At 36.1% G+C, this 15,796-nt stretch overlaps 2 protein-coding genes across 8 annotated transcripts; one reads left to right on the top strand and one right to left on the bottom strand.

Annotated features, from left to right (window-relative positions):
* The first annotated feature begins 922 nt into the window (after positions 1-922).
* Positions 923-7,098, top strand: LOC122313352 (BEL1-like homeodomain protein 6). Of its 3 annotated transcripts, none has more exons than XM_043128280.1 (6): positions 923-1,753; positions 2,566-3,541; positions 4,838-5,217; positions 5,316-5,376; positions 6,078-6,736; positions 6,870-7,098. In XM_043128280.1, exons 2-6 carry the CDS (start codon positions 2,630-2,632, stop codon positions 6,895-6,897), a joined length of 2,040 nt encoding a protein of 679 aa, XP_042984214.1. In that variant the 5' UTR covers positions 923-1,753; positions 2,566-2,629; the 3' UTR covers positions 6,898-7,098. The 3 variants fall into 3 exon arrangements, with proteins under 3 accessions (XP_042984214.1, XP_042984213.1, XP_042984212.1); XM_043128279.1 differs by having other exon boundaries at positions 923-1,480; positions 1,691-1,753; positions 6,078-7,098; XM_043128278.1 differs by having other exon boundaries at positions 6,078-7,098.
* A 520-nt stretch (positions 7,099-7,618) lies between these two features.
* LOC122313351 (protein CHROMATIN REMODELING 35-like) lies at positions 7,619-15,047 on the bottom strand. 5 transcript variants are annotated; one of them, XM_043128275.1, is made up of 7 exons: positions 14,954-15,047; positions 14,783-14,853; positions 12,742-13,250; positions 11,313-11,537; positions 10,235-10,390; positions 8,136-9,889; positions 7,619-8,049 (listed from the first exon to the last, which is right to left on the bottom strand). In XM_043128275.1, exons 2-7 carry the CDS (start codon positions 14,829-14,831, stop codon positions 8,046-8,048), a joined length of 2,697 nt encoding a protein of 898 aa, XP_042984209.1. In that variant the 5' UTR covers positions 14,832-14,853; positions 14,954-15,047; the 3' UTR covers positions 7,619-8,045. The 5 variants fall into 5 exon arrangements, with proteins under 5 accessions (XP_042984209.1, XP_042984208.1, XP_042984206.1 ...); XM_043128274.1 differs by having other exon boundaries at positions 12,742-13,265; XM_043128272.1 differs by lacking the exons at positions 14,783-14,853; positions 14,954-15,047 and having other exon boundaries at positions 12,742-14,776.
* Between the last annotated feature and the right edge of the window lie 749 nt (positions 15,048-15,796).

Consider the following 15,796-nt stretch of genomic DNA (forward strand, 5'->3'; position numbering starts at 1 on the left):
AAGTAGTGCCAATTAGTGCGTTAGACAAGTACGTTTTTATTTTATTTTTTTAATGGAATATCCTCATCATCAGGATGAAAAATTCTTCATGCGATCTTACCTTTAATGTTTTGAGCATACGATAATTAGGTCTAATTTTCAAAAAGTGAGCATATTATTGATGATTCCACTGACAAACAAGGCAAGTTTTGAACTTTATATCTTCGGTTGCAAGTTTTTTTCAAGAGCTTTTCTTCATTGCTTTATAATTGACTATTTATTTAAAAAGAAAAATATTTTAATCACAAATAAATTACATAAAATTAAATTTATAAAATGAAGTGACTTGATATGATATGTTAGATTATAAAATAATTTTTATCATAAAATAAATATAATAAATCATATGAAATCACGTTATTTTATGAATTTATTTTTATATAATATTTTTATATATGTAGCACTTATAATTTGAAAATACAATTTTTAGAAAAATTTTGATTGTTATAAGCCACTTGTTTCGAGATTCATCATCTTATACAAAAAATATTATTATTATTATTATTTATATATTTTGGATGTAATCGAGCTTTCAAATAAAATTTTATTTTATTACATGTATTTGAATGGTCATGTACATGACTCTTGAAAGAAAGCAACACCTTTGTGTAAAGGGTACCATGTCTCCCATACTCCCATGCATGACGTATTTCCCTTGCCATTTCAAACAATGATGTTGACTAGTAATACTCGTACGTCGTAGAGATGCCTCTAACACCAAAACTAAGGGAAATTAACACAAATACATCAAAAGATAGGGACCCTCAATGCAAAATCACAATAAAAAGATGACATACTCAGTGATATAGGCACCTTCTGTACGCCTCCTAGATTTTAAATGTTTCAAAGAATATATAAACAATCGTATAAGTTAAATAGACAGACAAACAAAAAAATAATGGAAGTTTGAAAAAAAGTGGAAAAAAATAAAGGTAACAAAAAGGGGAAGGGATTAGAATATGCTTGTGTATGGTGGATATCGCAGCGAAGCCAGGCCTTCCATGCTCAAGGACGAGATAGACAGCCCGAGAGAGAGAGAGAGAGAGAGATGGTGTAAGGGGTTTAACAGAGGGTTTTGTTCTACCAACTGGTAGTTAGAGATTAAGCTCCTTAACCAAACTCTCCTACACCAGCAAGAATAAGCTCTCGAGTCGCGAAGAAGAAGCAGCAGCGATACTGAGTCAAGCATCGCACCAAACTCCTGGAGCTCGGGCTGAAACAAAACCCAAAAGAAGAGGGATAAAAGAAAGAAAGAAAGAAAAGAGAAAATTCTGTTTTACAAAAGGAGATAGAGATGGAAAGATAAAGTTATCATTCTTTTGAGTTTCTCACAGAAGCTTTTATAGAGAGAGAGATGTTTGCGTATGATTCTCACGTGGAGATTTAAGCCTTTAAGGAAATCATAGAAGGAGAGCACATAATTGGAAAAAAAGAGAACAAGGTGAAAATTCATAGCTCTTCGAGTTATATTGCCCCCCTTTTCTTTTTTCTAAAAGAACAGTAGCTGGGGCTTCTTTATTTTAATATTATTATCCTTGGAGCATATGTATGCATTGAATTTTCAACGAGAAGCGAGGCCTTGTGTTGTTCTATTTTGGGGAGTATAGGGATTGGAAAGTGTTTTAGTTTGGGAAGGATTGTGCTCCTGCAGATCGGTTGGTGTCTCCAAGCTTCGCTGTTCCCCACGACGCCCACAACTACTACAGATTTCCAGGTTATTTTTTATTTTTTATTTTTATTATCATTATTAATATTCTCAACTGTCTGACATTTTTCTTCCTTTTTTTCCCTTCCTGTCACTTTGTCTTGGTCGCTGAAGCTTAAAATTTTGTTACTCTCTCTCTCTCTCTCTAGTGCTTGATAGGACGATGATGGTGACGATAAGAAAATGAAGTACATCCAGTTTTTATTTTTTAACATGTCCCTAACTTATAAAAGGTTGTTGGTATTTCGTTTTGCTTGCTTCTTCCTCCCCTATTTTTGGTTCTTTTAATTTTTTGTTGTAGATTTTGTCCTCCTTTTATCTTCTTCCGAAATCACGTTCTTTTCCCTGGAAATCTTATGTTTTTCTCCCTTGGTTTATTTTTGACTTTTTTGGGTCGTAATTGTTCATTCACTTGAGTGGGTAATGCTTAAATTTGATTTCTTTGTGAAGAGAAATGATTTATTGAGCATTAATTCTCTTTCTACTCAAATTTGTTGTAAAGGTTTTCCTTAAATCAGTATCTAAGATTGCTCTCGTTGATGCTTGTATAGAAATTTATCTTTATAAAAAAACCAATAAATTGATATATATCCCAGCATGGAAATGAAGATTGCTCTTACGCCTGACCCTTAAAATTCATAGCTTTTATATACTGTCAAGTGTTATGACAAGGGTCTTGTACCTGTAATAGCTTCTTTCAGGCAGTTAAGGCTGTACCTGTCTGTATCAAGACTTAAATTTGGTTACTAATATTGATTATTCTCCTTATTTAAAATAAGAATTATTAATCACGGGAAGCTGTTTTGATTTCCAATTTTCAGTTCCGAGGTGACTTCGTGATCTAAATCGCATAACCAGGTCGGGAAGTTTTGAGAGTTGAGAAAAATGGAAGCTTTTTACGCTAGTTCAAATAATCAAAGAGATACTGCGCCAATGCTCTATGTAAGGGAACATTTACCTAATTCCTCGGTTCTTCCCGGTAATATGATGATGTATATGAATTCTGGTTCATACTCGGATGCTTTGGCCGGGAATTCTCAGCAGCAAAACAACTGCATGGTGATCCCATCATTGGGTGCTTCAAATTCCGCCCAACAGCAGCAAGAAATTTTGTCAAATTTTGGTTCGCGCATTGTGGAGCATGATTTCAATGCATGGAGGGAAGGTAGAAATGAGATGTTAGTTACGCACCCAATGGGTGGCTCCACCAGCATTCTTCACGGTGGGCAAAACTTACAGGGCCAGGGATTATCTCTCAGCCTCAGCACACAAATCCCAACAGGAATTCAAATGCCTTCTATCCCATATCGGAATCCTAATCCAGGATTTGCTTCAATCTTGAGTCCTAGTTCGTCAGTTTCAGCTGATAGTGGCGATAGGAATGGCTCTTCTAGAGATGAACAGTTGAGAAATGCTGAATACTTGCCTCATAGTTTTCCTGGAGGAAATCAAGATTTATATAAAGGGCATTTATCTACATTAGGGATGCCACACATTGTGAGAAACATTCCCAATTCCAAATATCTTAAGGCAGCACAACAACTGCTTGACGAAGTGGTTAACATCCGGAAAGCTCTAAAGCAGCCTGATATTGCAAAACATGATGGCGCGCATGAGCATCAGATAAAGAGTCGCAAGGAGGGTGGTGGGGGAACAAAGAATGAAACTACAATGCCACCAAGTGGAGTGTCTTCATACCCCCACGAATCAGCCAGTAACTCTCTATGTGAGCTTTCTCATGCTGAAAAGCAAGATCTACAAGACAAGTTGACAAAGCTATTGTCCATGTCTGATGAGGTAAGACCAATAAGTTTGTTTTCCATGTCTCTTGCTGAGATAATTGTATTGATCTTTTCATTTATGTGGTCATGAAGTGGACTAATTTTTTGTAATGCAAAACCTTATTGCAAATTTAGCGAACCCGATTTTCTGGTAAGTTTTTACTCTATTTGAACAGTGTGTACCTCTCATTTTTGCCGCAAAACATTTTGTTTGCCTGCCTGGATGCATGCATGTGAAACTTTAAATTTTATTAGTTTTGCATCACATGTTTACCGAATTGAGGACCTCCAAAAGAATGATTGATACTAGTGTCCCAGGAAAAGATATTTATATTAAAGCATTAGGTAGCTGCAGGATCAAAAATTTAGTATCACATGCTGATTGGGCATAGGTATTATCTCACTGATTGGCTTTTGAGTATTTTGTGTCTGTTGGTGTTTAGCCATTTTTGCCACCAGGTGAATGCAGGCCAAATGGATATGGGGAGAGATGCTGGCATTACATAGATAGCAGTTCCTTATCTTGTTAAATGCTTTATTAAAGACTTATCACAAACTTTCTAGGATTGTTGAAAATAAAATTTTCTGGCGTAGCTTTAAGGAGGATATGGAATTCAGGAACTTTCAATGGATCATGGGAGGATGAAATGTTTAGCAAGCAAAAGTTACCAGACTTCTGGTGACAAAAAGTTTCAACTTTTAGTTTGTGACAACTTACCTATTTACAGTTCGTATTTGTATATTGGTTGATGGTGTCTACGCAGTTATAAGAAATTAGTTGGTGCTGCTGGGAACTTTTGTACAAATATAATATGAGCTACTTTTTTTTTTCTCAATTAAGTAATTAATTTGATGGTTATGATCATCTATAAATTTTTATTTTTACCTAGAATGTTAGTTTTCTGATCTTTCAGATGTCTCTGTAAAGAAGAAGAATGCATGAATTTATGCACTGCACAGTCCTTTTCAACCTATTTCTGATAAATACTGTGCTATTGGGCTCTCATTTCCTTTGTACCTTTGCGTGTGGATGAAAGAGATTGTTTTGATAAAGCTATGAGGAGTGAGTATAGTTTTATTTTCCTGCTCTGTGTTCTCATAATCTCTCTTATGTTACAATACCTGTGCCAAGTACTTTTGTTGTATAATGATACAAGTCATGCATAGGCTAGAATTCATTGCCATGGAGCTGATTCTTTAGTCAACAAAATCTAAGATGTGTTCTCATGATTTCATCCTAATCCCTATAATATTTTAAGAGGTATGAACTTCTTTTCCCACAAGGTCTAATGATGATAACTTTATTTCATAGGTTGATAGAAGGTACAAGCAGTATTATCATCAGATGCAGATTGTGGTGTCTTCATTTGATGTAATTGCGGGATGTGGGGCAGCCAAACCATATACTGCACTTGCCCTACAGACTATCTCGCGTCACTTTCGATGCTTGCGTGATGCAATCACTGGTCAGATTCGAGCAACTCGAAAAAGCCTTGGGGATCAAGATACTTCAGGAAGCAGTCAAGGAGTTGGAATAAGTCGCCTCCGATATGTGGACCAGCAGCTCAGGCAACAAAGGGCTATTCAGCAACTTGGTATGATGCAGCAACATGCATGGAGGCCGCAAAGGGGGCTACCTGAGAGCTCAGTTTCAATTCTTCGTGCTTGGCTGTTTGAGCATTTCCTTCATCCGTAATTCCTCTAACATAACACTTCTACCCAAAAATTTCCAATTTTTCTTGCATGAGATTTTAGTGCTTTGTTAACTAAGTTCTAAATTTTTTTGCCAGCTATCCAAAGGATTCTGATAAGATCATGCTAGCGAGGCAGACTGGCTTGACTAGAAGTCAGGTTAAAACCATTTAATTTTGTTGTCTACAGTTTCTGACATAGAATATGTGATGCTTTGTGTTCTTAAAGGAAAATCAGAAGTACCTCTTTCAGAGTTTGAAAGAGGTATTTTCATATGCATATCATATGAAAATTGAATCCCGTTGATAGAAAACAATTTCAGTCACTTGTGAGAATGTGATGGAGAAAGTTGAGAAGCCAGTGGTACGCAGGCTGTAGCCAAGGACAGTAGGAATAATGCGGTAGAAGTTGAAGAATAAACTTATTTAAGTTGACCTCTGTTAGTGGTCATCATGGTCGAATCAATTGAAGGAAGAAACGGAAGAGAAGTATCATTTGTTTCCATTCTTCTGCTTTTATTTTATAACCAGAGCATTAGTTTACTATGAAAAATAATATGAAAAATCTTGGGTTACCCCTTCACTAAATATCTGGGATATGGTTATATCAACTCATCATTAGTATTGTGCGTATTTTAAATTCTTTTTGAAGGCTGTTCGTGCAGATTAGAAGATACTAATTGATTAGAGTCGCTTCAATACTGCTTGGGATCTAAAAGTAGTAGGAGAAATGTCATATGCTCTTGGCTTCGTTTTTATTTTGTCCTTACTATTGACCAAGATATATACTGCATTAAATGGCTATGCATTGTTTCTGTGTTTCATCTTTATTAATTTAGTGACATCTTTGAGCTTGCTCAGGTCTCAAACTGGTTTATAAATGCACGCGTGCGTCTCTGGAAGCCCATGGTCGAAGAGATGTACAAAGAAGAGATTGGAGATGCTGAAATGGACTCTAATTCCTCATCTGAAAATGCAGCCAATGCAACAAAAGGTGATTATGGGACCTCTGAGGATAGAGGGGAAGATTTCCAACAGAGTGCAAGTTCAACAGCCACCGAGAGATGCAGCACGGGTCAACTCATGGACTCCAAACCAGATCATGTTCCTGATCTAGAAATGGCAGGATCTGGTGGAGTAGCCAATTATCAAAGCGGGACTCATGGAGAAGCTGAAAAGGAATATGGGCTAATGAAGGGAAGGGAGGAACAAAGGCCTACTATGGATGACTGTAATCTCTTTCCTGATGCTATGGTTCATTCTGATGCAGCCAGTGAACGGTTCATGGCGGCTGCTGCTGCATATCACATGTCAGAGTTGGGGAGATTCGGGGGTGGAAGTGGAGTGTCTCTCACATTGGGGTTGCAGCACTGTGAGGGTGATAGCCTACCCATGTCTGGTGGGACCCATCGCAGTTTCATTGCCATGAGAGGGGACCAAATTTACAATGCTGCACCATCATCTGTAGGGGCTGAGACTGCAGATTTTGAGTGCATGAATCCTGGTAACCAGCAACACAGGTTCAGTTCTTCCCATCTATTACATGATTTCGTTGTGTGAGAATTCGGATCGCGGATCCACATTATTGATTTTTGAACAATTATTGTTAGCAAGAGGGACAGTAATTTGCCTGGCTATGGACTCTTCTTCCAGGAACATTGATCTAGCTAGCAGATGGTAATAGAAAGATTGCAGCCCTCCAAATATGGTGACACATAAAACACAGTTGTAACATATCAAGGAATTGACTGGAAGATTAGCATATTGTAAAGATACATGTTTTTTTGCTTGACATGTTGAAGGAAATTGTACAATTTGTGCCTACAGTTTGAAGAACAAAGATGCTATAATCTGAAATAAAAGATCAGTAGATGTTGGGTGATTGCTAGTTTGATGCGGACGATGACCTACGGAGGATATTGGTAATTGTTGTTGCTGTTCTAGAAATGGCCACAACAACGGCAACGGGAGAGAGAAAACATAGAGCAGACAATCTTGAGCGGTTGACTGTTATGTTAGCATTAGGCGGATTTTAGACAGCAGACACGCAGGCTAGTTTGATTGTTAAAATGATCTATATTCATCTCATATCATTAATGAGATTGACTACCTTTTAAACTTTTCATAAAAAATTTAAAACCATTTCAACCTACTTCATACATTCAAACACATATCTCTATATATTTACATTTAAATATATCTTAATGAGACCTATAAAATACTATTATTTACAGATCAACTCAGGTAATCTAAGATCATCTCAGCATCTAAACACAACCTCACAACCTTAGTGACTCAAGTTTGTTCTACATTACCATTTCTCACCTTCCTGGGGATTAATGGAGAATCCTCTTTATAAGCTAAAACCATGACAATAAGCTAAAACCATAACAAATAGGGTATGGCGAAACTAAAGACCGCTATCAGGCTTCTGAAAATTAGGGAAAAAAGTCGTTTCATTCACGTACAGAAATTAGTGTTTACGCCACTCTGACCACCGCAAGAGGAATGGTCTTAATGGCTAGTGAGAAACCACACAATTGACAGGAAATCGTCACTCAATATTAAGCATCTGCTTGAACGTAATCCCAGGCTTCATTTAAGGCATGCTATATACAGAAACGTTTTCCCGAGGAATTGAAGTCAGGAAAAGTAGGCTCCAATAAACGTAGTCCCAGGCTCCAGAATGGATTCAAGATTGTCGCTGATTCGACCACGCCTCTACATATAAAACTGAAGTTTGAACAAGTGAAGATTCCAACTTGGCCAGATAGAAGTAGATATAATTCAAGCCTACTCCAGTGCTGAGACCTAGCATGATGCTAGGTACTACCTGAAAATTATACAGAACATAGTTAGGGAACAATTTAATATTCGTGCATGGATCATGACTGTGAACAAGGACGTGTGTATTCTAACCTTCTGTACAGAGCCTTTATGTCTTCCCCTAAGAGTGAACTTTCCAAGAAGAGATCATCACAATCTTTCACGTCAACAGTCTCCACTTCGAAATCCCGATAACCACAATATTCATTCCATTCAAACCACATCTTTGAAATTAACTCCTTCTTGAAGCAAGTGCCATGATCTTCCTCTTCAGGCGAATCAGCAGCTACCAATCGATATGCAAACACTCTCTTCTTTTGACCCGGTCGAAATGCACGACCTATTGCTTGCCGGGTCACTGACGGATTAAGATGTACATCCATAATTATTATGCGGGATGCCCCAACCAAAGATATACCCTCCCCACACGCCTTGATGGAGCCAAAGAAGACTTTGGCATCAGAAGAATTGTTGAAGCGCTCCATGGACCATTCACGATGGTCAGAACTTGATTCACCAGAAATCACAAAGATTTCTTTTCCAGGACTCCAACCCTTTATCTTCACAGCTAATCGCTCTAGAAATTTCAAGGGTAGGAGGTACTGACTGAAAACCAGCAGCTTCTCTCCGGCTGACTCACATAGGCTAAGCATATTAAGAAAGAATTTCGCCTTCACTCCATCTTTCACATCTATTTTCTCTAACAACTCATCCACCAAATGATCAGCAATTGCATGATTCTCAGAGAAAGAATTCAATTTTGGGTGAAGATAGACGGCACTCCCAACAGAACTTATCTTGAATTTCCTCACCAACTTTTTTAATTTCGAAACTTCATGCTTCTGTCTGGAACTTAAATTCAGCACCACAGTGAAATCAACAAGACCAGGAAGCTCATCTAAGAAGTCCCCTTTATAATAGTGAAGGACCTTGCTGGTCATCTCACGCAAATCTTGTATGACACCCACTTTCCTCCTAAAATCCTTGTCTTTCTGTAAAGTGTGTTCAACCAAGTCATAGAAAGCTGCATCAGCACCTGCTTTAAACTGCCTTCTCGAACCAGGTATATCTACTCTACTCATGATGCGCTTGACAACAGCTCGAGAGGTTTCCAATCGTAAAAACTTTGGTCGGACCAGATTCAAAATATTGAACACCTCTTTGACATGATTTTGGTAGAGGGTTCCTGAAAGTACAACTTTTCTAGGCGTTTGCACCTTTGCAAGTGACTGTAACACATTTGTGTCCTCGTTTCGTGGAGTGTGCCCTTCATCCAGAACAAGAATTGAAGGAGCCTTGAGAAGTATCTCTTGACATGAAGCAGAGGTATTGCTAGCTCCATTGTCACAAACAATTGTTGAGAATTGTTTGTACCCTAAGAAAAGGACACTCTTATGCTCCACCCACTGCTTCAACACCTCTAGCTGCTGAGATCGATTATCTGCCTTGACAGTGTAAAAATCATACAGTGGAATGTCCTCCACTTGCCACGTCTGGAACTCCTTTTTCCATGTAGCCAGTATTCCTTTGGGGAGTACAATAAGTGGTCTGGCGTGTGGATACTTTCCCAGGAAACTTTGCATAAAACTGATTATCATGAATGTCTTTCCAGATCCAGGAGCATGGGCCAGGATGCAGCCCCCAGGACTATCACCCACCAAGTTGCTAACAAGAAAATTGAAACCCTCCACTTGATGAGGTTTCATTTGCTTTGTATGCCTTGGATGGGCAGATATTTCAGTTGCCATTGTATCATCTTCAGAATATTTAACTCCAAATATCTCAGTTGAGTCTCTGTCTTTGGCATTCCGAGAATCAGGCATGTAAGTCCGGGTACTCCTTTTGATCTGAATTGAAAAGAATAACACTAGTCAAAAGGCAATTGAATTCCCAAAGTATCCCTATATGGGTTCAAGCATATCCATTTAATGATGGCTTTAATTCCAATACCAATACACTCAACTTTACAGAACTAGAACTCTATATTATTAAACATGGACAAACAAATTATCCCATCTCACGACATAGCAGCTACTATCACACAATCATTTTACTGTCAAAAGGGGTAAAAAGGACCAACAGTTAGAATACCAATTGTAATTTGATACTTATATCATTCTATGCATATACCACTGTTCCATGCTGACATTAGAAAATTCCAAAAATATAATAAATTCACCCACAGTCTTCACCTTATTGTACTGGAACTCGAATATTGTCTCAATACCCCTGTCTATTACCCCACAAATGCGGCAAACATAACCAAGATCATCCTTCAAGACAAAAGAATGATCACAGTCTTCCCCTCCTCTTGCTTGTTCTTCAGATGGAGGATCTACAGCATCATCCTAGTGAAAGCAGCATAAAATTAAGTTAATATAGTCAATAATATCAAGTTATCCATATCAATTTCACATTTATAAAAAGTTATTTCTCCAGTCCTTAGTAAGGTTGAGTGACCATGACCATTTTCTAGTTTTTTGGTAATACCAAACAAACGCCTTAAATTGGAACCTAGATTTTCAGGATTGAGTATGATTCATATTAACAATGCTTGTGCAGCAACTTTGAAGCATAAATAAGCAAAACTTTATCATTAGTGCTCATTACAAAAACACATAACTTCTAGTTTTAAGGACAGGAGATAAACATAAAATATGAAAAATGAGAAAAGAGCTTATGCAATGCATACATAACTAAGAAAAATTATAGGAGTAAAAGTTTAAACAAACAAAATAACATGAATGTATGTTTAAACTACCAGCAATTAATGTACATTTTAGATACACTAATGCATTCCATCCAGCAGAATCACCTAGCAGTGACTTCTTTGCAGAAACTATTCATCATCTTCTTCAGTCTATACTGATGGAAGTTACCACAGCCTTTTAACTAAATTCAACCTGACAATTTTTGTCCTTGTTTTCTATACCACTTTTCCCTTAAATTTCTAGAAAGGTCTTGCAAAAGAAATAGCAAGTCACACCCAAATTTGTTTAGTTATTTCTAACATCAATAGTAAATCCAAAATCCAACTCTACTTTTTGTCCATGGGTAACGTACAACTCAACAATCCTGACTAAAAAAATATTTCTAAAATATTCGCAACGATGTTAACCAAGGCATTGAAGCAAAGAATTTTGATACAGTCCAAACAATAGGGTGGATACACAATCTCGGTCTATCTCATCTTAGAGAAAAATAAAACAGAATGAACAAACTGAAAATTAAGAACCATGTCTGTCTTGACAATGACTAAACTTTAAATACCTTCGAACATTCTAACGCCATTGACATCTCCTTCCACATATCTTCCAGGCCATCATCTTCAGCATCATTTTGATGATTTTCTTCATCGTCTATGCCAACATAAACACCCTTTTCTCCCTTGATTTCGAGCTCATCACCGTTTTCTCTCTTGACTTTGAGCTCAGCACTTGCTTTTTCTCGTTGAGCTCCACCCTTTTTAGTATTAGCAAGAGGGACACGATAATCCTACCAATAATTAGAAGGACAGGATAAAAATGTTATCAGAACAACAACTTGCATTAATTACTTGATATCACTAATAAAGAGCATTAATCACTTGATATATCGGAATATCCCAATTGAGCAACATTTTTACCTCAAGCAAATGCAAAGGGTACAAACACTGTTGCAGTTGGTACTGTGTGTACATACTTCACTGAAGCAATAAGCTTCTTCAAAGCAAAACTGTTGCTTACAAGAGGCATGGTACATCCTATCAACTCATGCAACATAGTGTGCATGCATGGTAAGAGTAAAAAGGTATATAATCACTTGATATCACTAATAAAGAGCATAAAGTGCTTTTGTACTTAGTTGCAGTGTATGTCACCCATGTGTGATACATGCTACTATTGAATGGCTGTCTAATTATTTTTCTCTAGCTTTAGCTTTAAATATTTTTTCGGCCTCTTTGCTTTCTCTAGTTAGTTCTATCTGAGCTATACTCCCTGTGTACTTGGATAGTACCTTTCTGATCATTAATGAAAGTTATCTTACTTGTCATATGAAGAAATATTTCACTCATATGGTGAATGAATCCAGCTGTCCAATGGTTTACAGTTCACATTAAGATTAATTCGAAATCATTGAAACTAAGAAACAAGCATCTTAGTTAAAATGCTACAATAAATTATAATACTCATCTATTACAGGAATTTAAATACATCTACTTTTTACACAAAAACTGAAGAAGTGGGGAAGAGGGCAAAAATTGCAAAAACGTTGACCAACACACAAGAACCCGTACTTGTTTAAATAAAATAAAATTTTATTAAGACAAAAGAGAGTGTTATCCCAGTATTTAGGAAGTATATGGGAGATCCACATAACTAGGAAAAGGAAAAAAGTGCTAAAAACTCGAGTTTTCATCGACTTGAAAGCCTAAGACTTGGCAATGACAGGCTCGCGCCAATAAAATCTTTTTATTTAAATATGCGTACATATTATTAAATATTGAATGATCATAATTTAATTTACAGAAATTCAGTAACAAAAAACAATATCGATATATTCTGATTCCTAAATTGGATAGTACAAGGGTTTAAACTCACTTCATCAAACTGTGATTGGTCAAAAGCTAAATCATGTAGTTTTTTGAGTGTGTGCGTGTGTGTTGATGAGTGTGAATTAAACATGCAACTCCACAATTACAAGTTCAGGGCAGAGTTACCAAAAAGTCCTTCATGAGAAATTGTCCAGCTGGTCTTGGCAAGACAATCTCCCGAAAAGGAACAAAAGGCTCCTGATATCCATTGTCTTCATCATCTGATTCAATAACTACAACTGGCGGTGCTAGTGCTTTGACGTCATTTGTAACATGTTCATCCTCCAAATCAATGATATTAATATCTGATGTGCGAGTAGCTTGTTTCGAAGCCTCTTTACTCTGGTTCTTTTCTGCTTCCAAGAATGTATTTGAAAGAGTGGGATACTTGGAGAAATAAGGGTGCAGCATCTGCATCCTTCGAGCAATGAGGGCTTCTATATCTTTCGTAACACTTCCGTATTTACCAGAGCCTAACCTTTCCAGGAGGTCAGGGATAGCAAAAGGATTACCGTAATCAATAACTTCTGGGGAGGTCTTTGGTTTCCTCTGTTCAATATCATCAAGCATGCTTGCAGGGAAGGCTATGCTTTTGTAATCTTTTCCATTATCTGATAGCTTTAGTCTTTTATGTCCTGTTTGGCAAAACCCTGATCTCGATACAGATTGTGTGACATATGAACTATCACATGTAAATAAATAACTAACAAGAATAATGACTCCAAACATAATAAGTTCATTATGAGGGGAAACTAATAGTGAGATCATGCATAGAAGGGAAAGTATGGAATGGGAAAACTATAAACCCTTATTTTAAAAACAAGTATAAAATCCAAATAATGAGCAACTTTTTGAATTTGCTAAATTCCATGGAAAACTGAAACAAAAACATAACGTGGAAGGATACAATACTGAGGGCAAGCAGTGGATGGAATCATGGAATCACTTTGGCACAGATATTTTCTATCTTTTTTTGATAATATTTTTTCTAAGCGGACACTAGAGGAGCTTAGAACTTTCGTTTTCCATACCCTATTTCTTTGGGCTTTAGCTGTGGACTTTAATGGCCTAAATCTTCATGAGTTTCTTATTTCAACTAGTACAATTTAGATAGGTTTTATCTCTTGTATATCTTCTTGTGCACTTGGGCTATGCCTATTCTTATTAATACTATCGTTTACTTATAAAAATATATATATATTTCTTTGATTTTTATTTTCAAAAAACACCTGCTTTATAGTTCACAAAATTAACCATGTAATGATTTTAATAAAAAAAATGGGTTTCATTTCCATGTAAAGATCATTTCCTTCATGAGCACGTTCACCTACTCCGCTAAATACGGATACACTCCCATGAGCTTTGGCAATTTTGTTGATCAATTCCATAATGAGTACTGTTTTACCAACTCCAGCTCCTCCGAATAGTCCTATTTTTCCTCCATGGCGATAAAGAACTAAAAGATCTACTACTTGGCAATTTTCACGGAATGCCCCAGTTAATCAGTTGTTGGGTTTTAATTATGAAAAGAAGAAGAAGATAATTTTGTATCTAACTGTATAAAGGCAGGCACAGATCTATGAAAAGGAGATGGCAACAGGCACTCCAAGCACGTTGAAAATTCCTCCTAGAGTCGCTCCGCCGACTGGAACACTTAAAGAAGCTCCCTTGTCAATCACTTCCATTCCTCTCATTAGACAATCTGTAGCACTCATAGCTACAGCTCTAACGGATTATTTCCTAATAATTTCTGTACTTCACAAGTCACATTAATTTGTTGACAGGTAGTATCTCGACCCTTAGCTAATAGAGCGTTGTAAATATTAGGCATTACATCCAGTACCGGACCAGTGATTTGAGCTACACGTCCCAGGTTTTTATTCAACGGCGGAAACCCCAGGACCAGAAGTAGTAGGATTTATTATAATCATGGGTTGTGTACTCTATACTGTACACCCACCTATATATATATATTTACAACAACAATTAAGCACCCAATTATCCTAAAAAAAGAAAAAGTCATAAGAATAATTTTTAACCCCATGCACTGTCATGGTCGAACAGCGAAGCTAAAAGAAATGAAAGAAATATCAACTAACAGGTCCAAATTAATGTGAAAGTGAAATGCAAATAAGCAAAAGAAACACAGGAAACTCAGAGACAATACCCTTCAGAGTGGTGTGATCAGTGGGCAATCTTTCAACCTCTTGCTCCATGACCCACCGAGCTCCAGAAACGCTGAGCAGAACAAAAGGGTGCGTTATTAGCCCAAAAATAAATTTTCTCCCATGAAAGCACACAAATTGAAAGAGAGAGAAATTCAATCAAATTAACTCACATTTTGCTTCACAGTTTAAAAAGGATCTTCTTCTCTCTCCAGTCTCGACGCCGGGGGGGGGGGGGGGGGGGGAGGGAGAGAGGAGGAGAGGGAGAGAGAGAGAGAGAGAGTATTTTCAAGCGAAGCTTTTTGTACCGGAGCGATATTTTCAACGGTAGTGATAGGTTAACAATTAGATGGATATCAAAATCATCTCAAATCTTTTTTATTTAATTATTATAATTATTATAAATTTTACATAAAATATAATTAAATAATTTAATTTATTTAAAATAATAATAATATTAAAAAATAATTTTAATAATATTTTTTTTAATTTTAATTTAAAATCATCTATTCTGATCTCATTATCTAAATCTCACTTTGTTTATATAATTTTAAAAATAATAATAATATTTGTTATTATATTTAAACATGGTCAAATCAAAAATAAAATAAAATTTAAAATAATATTATTTTATTATATACAAATTTTTATTTATTAATAATTTTATCATTTTCTTATTTTCGAAAGGAGCTGCTAGAGGTCTGACCCCATTTTATTTCTAACTATTTTTTAAGTATATTAGGATAGATTTAAATAGTGAGATAAGAATATTGAATTTTGAATAAAAGTTTAAAATATTATTTATTAATATTATTATTATTTAAAATTTAAAAAAATTAAATTATTTATTATATTTTGTATACAAATTTAAAAAAATTATAATAATAAAATAAGAATTTTATCACTCTTAGTCATTAAAAAATATATATATATATATATAATTTTATTAATTATTAAGTAAAAACAAATTTCAAGCTAGCAATAAATATTGGACGGCTAAGTATCAATTTACTTTT

Source organism: Carya illinoinensis, chromosome 6 (assembly GCF_018687715.1).
Source record: "Carya illinoinensis cultivar Pawnee chromosome 6, C.illinoinensisPawnee_v1, whole genome shotgun sequence".
NCBI lineage: Eukaryota > Viridiplantae > Streptophyta > Magnoliopsida > Fagales > Juglandaceae > Carya > Carya illinoinensis.

Excerpts from the sequence above, each read along its gene's own strand:
- LOC122313352 (XM_043128278.1), top strand. The coding sequence starts at position 2,630 with ATGGAAGCTTTTTACGCTAGTTCAAATAATCAAAGAGATACTGCGCCA. Across the intron at positions 3,542-4,837 it reads TATTGTCCATGTCTGATGAG|GTTGATAGAAGGTACAAGCA; the intron begins GTAAGACCAATA and ends TTTATTTCATAG. Across the intron at positions 5,218-5,315 it reads TTTGAGCATTTCCTTCATCC|CTATCCAAAGGATTCTGATA; the intron begins GTAATTCCTCTA and ends TTTTTTTGCCAG.
- LOC122313351 (XM_043128272.1), bottom strand. The coding sequence starts at position 13,383 with ATGATCTCACTATTAGTTTCCCCTCATAATGAACTTATTATGTTTGGA. Across the intron at positions 11,538-12,741 it reads TTCTCATGAAGGACTTTTTG|GATTATCGTGTCCCTCTTGC; the intron begins GTAACTCTGCCC and ends AATTATTGGTAG. Across the intron at positions 10,391-11,312 it reads TGGCGTTAGAATGTTCGAAG|GATGATGCTGTAGATCCTCC; the intron begins GTATTTAAAGTT and ends TGCTTTCACTAG.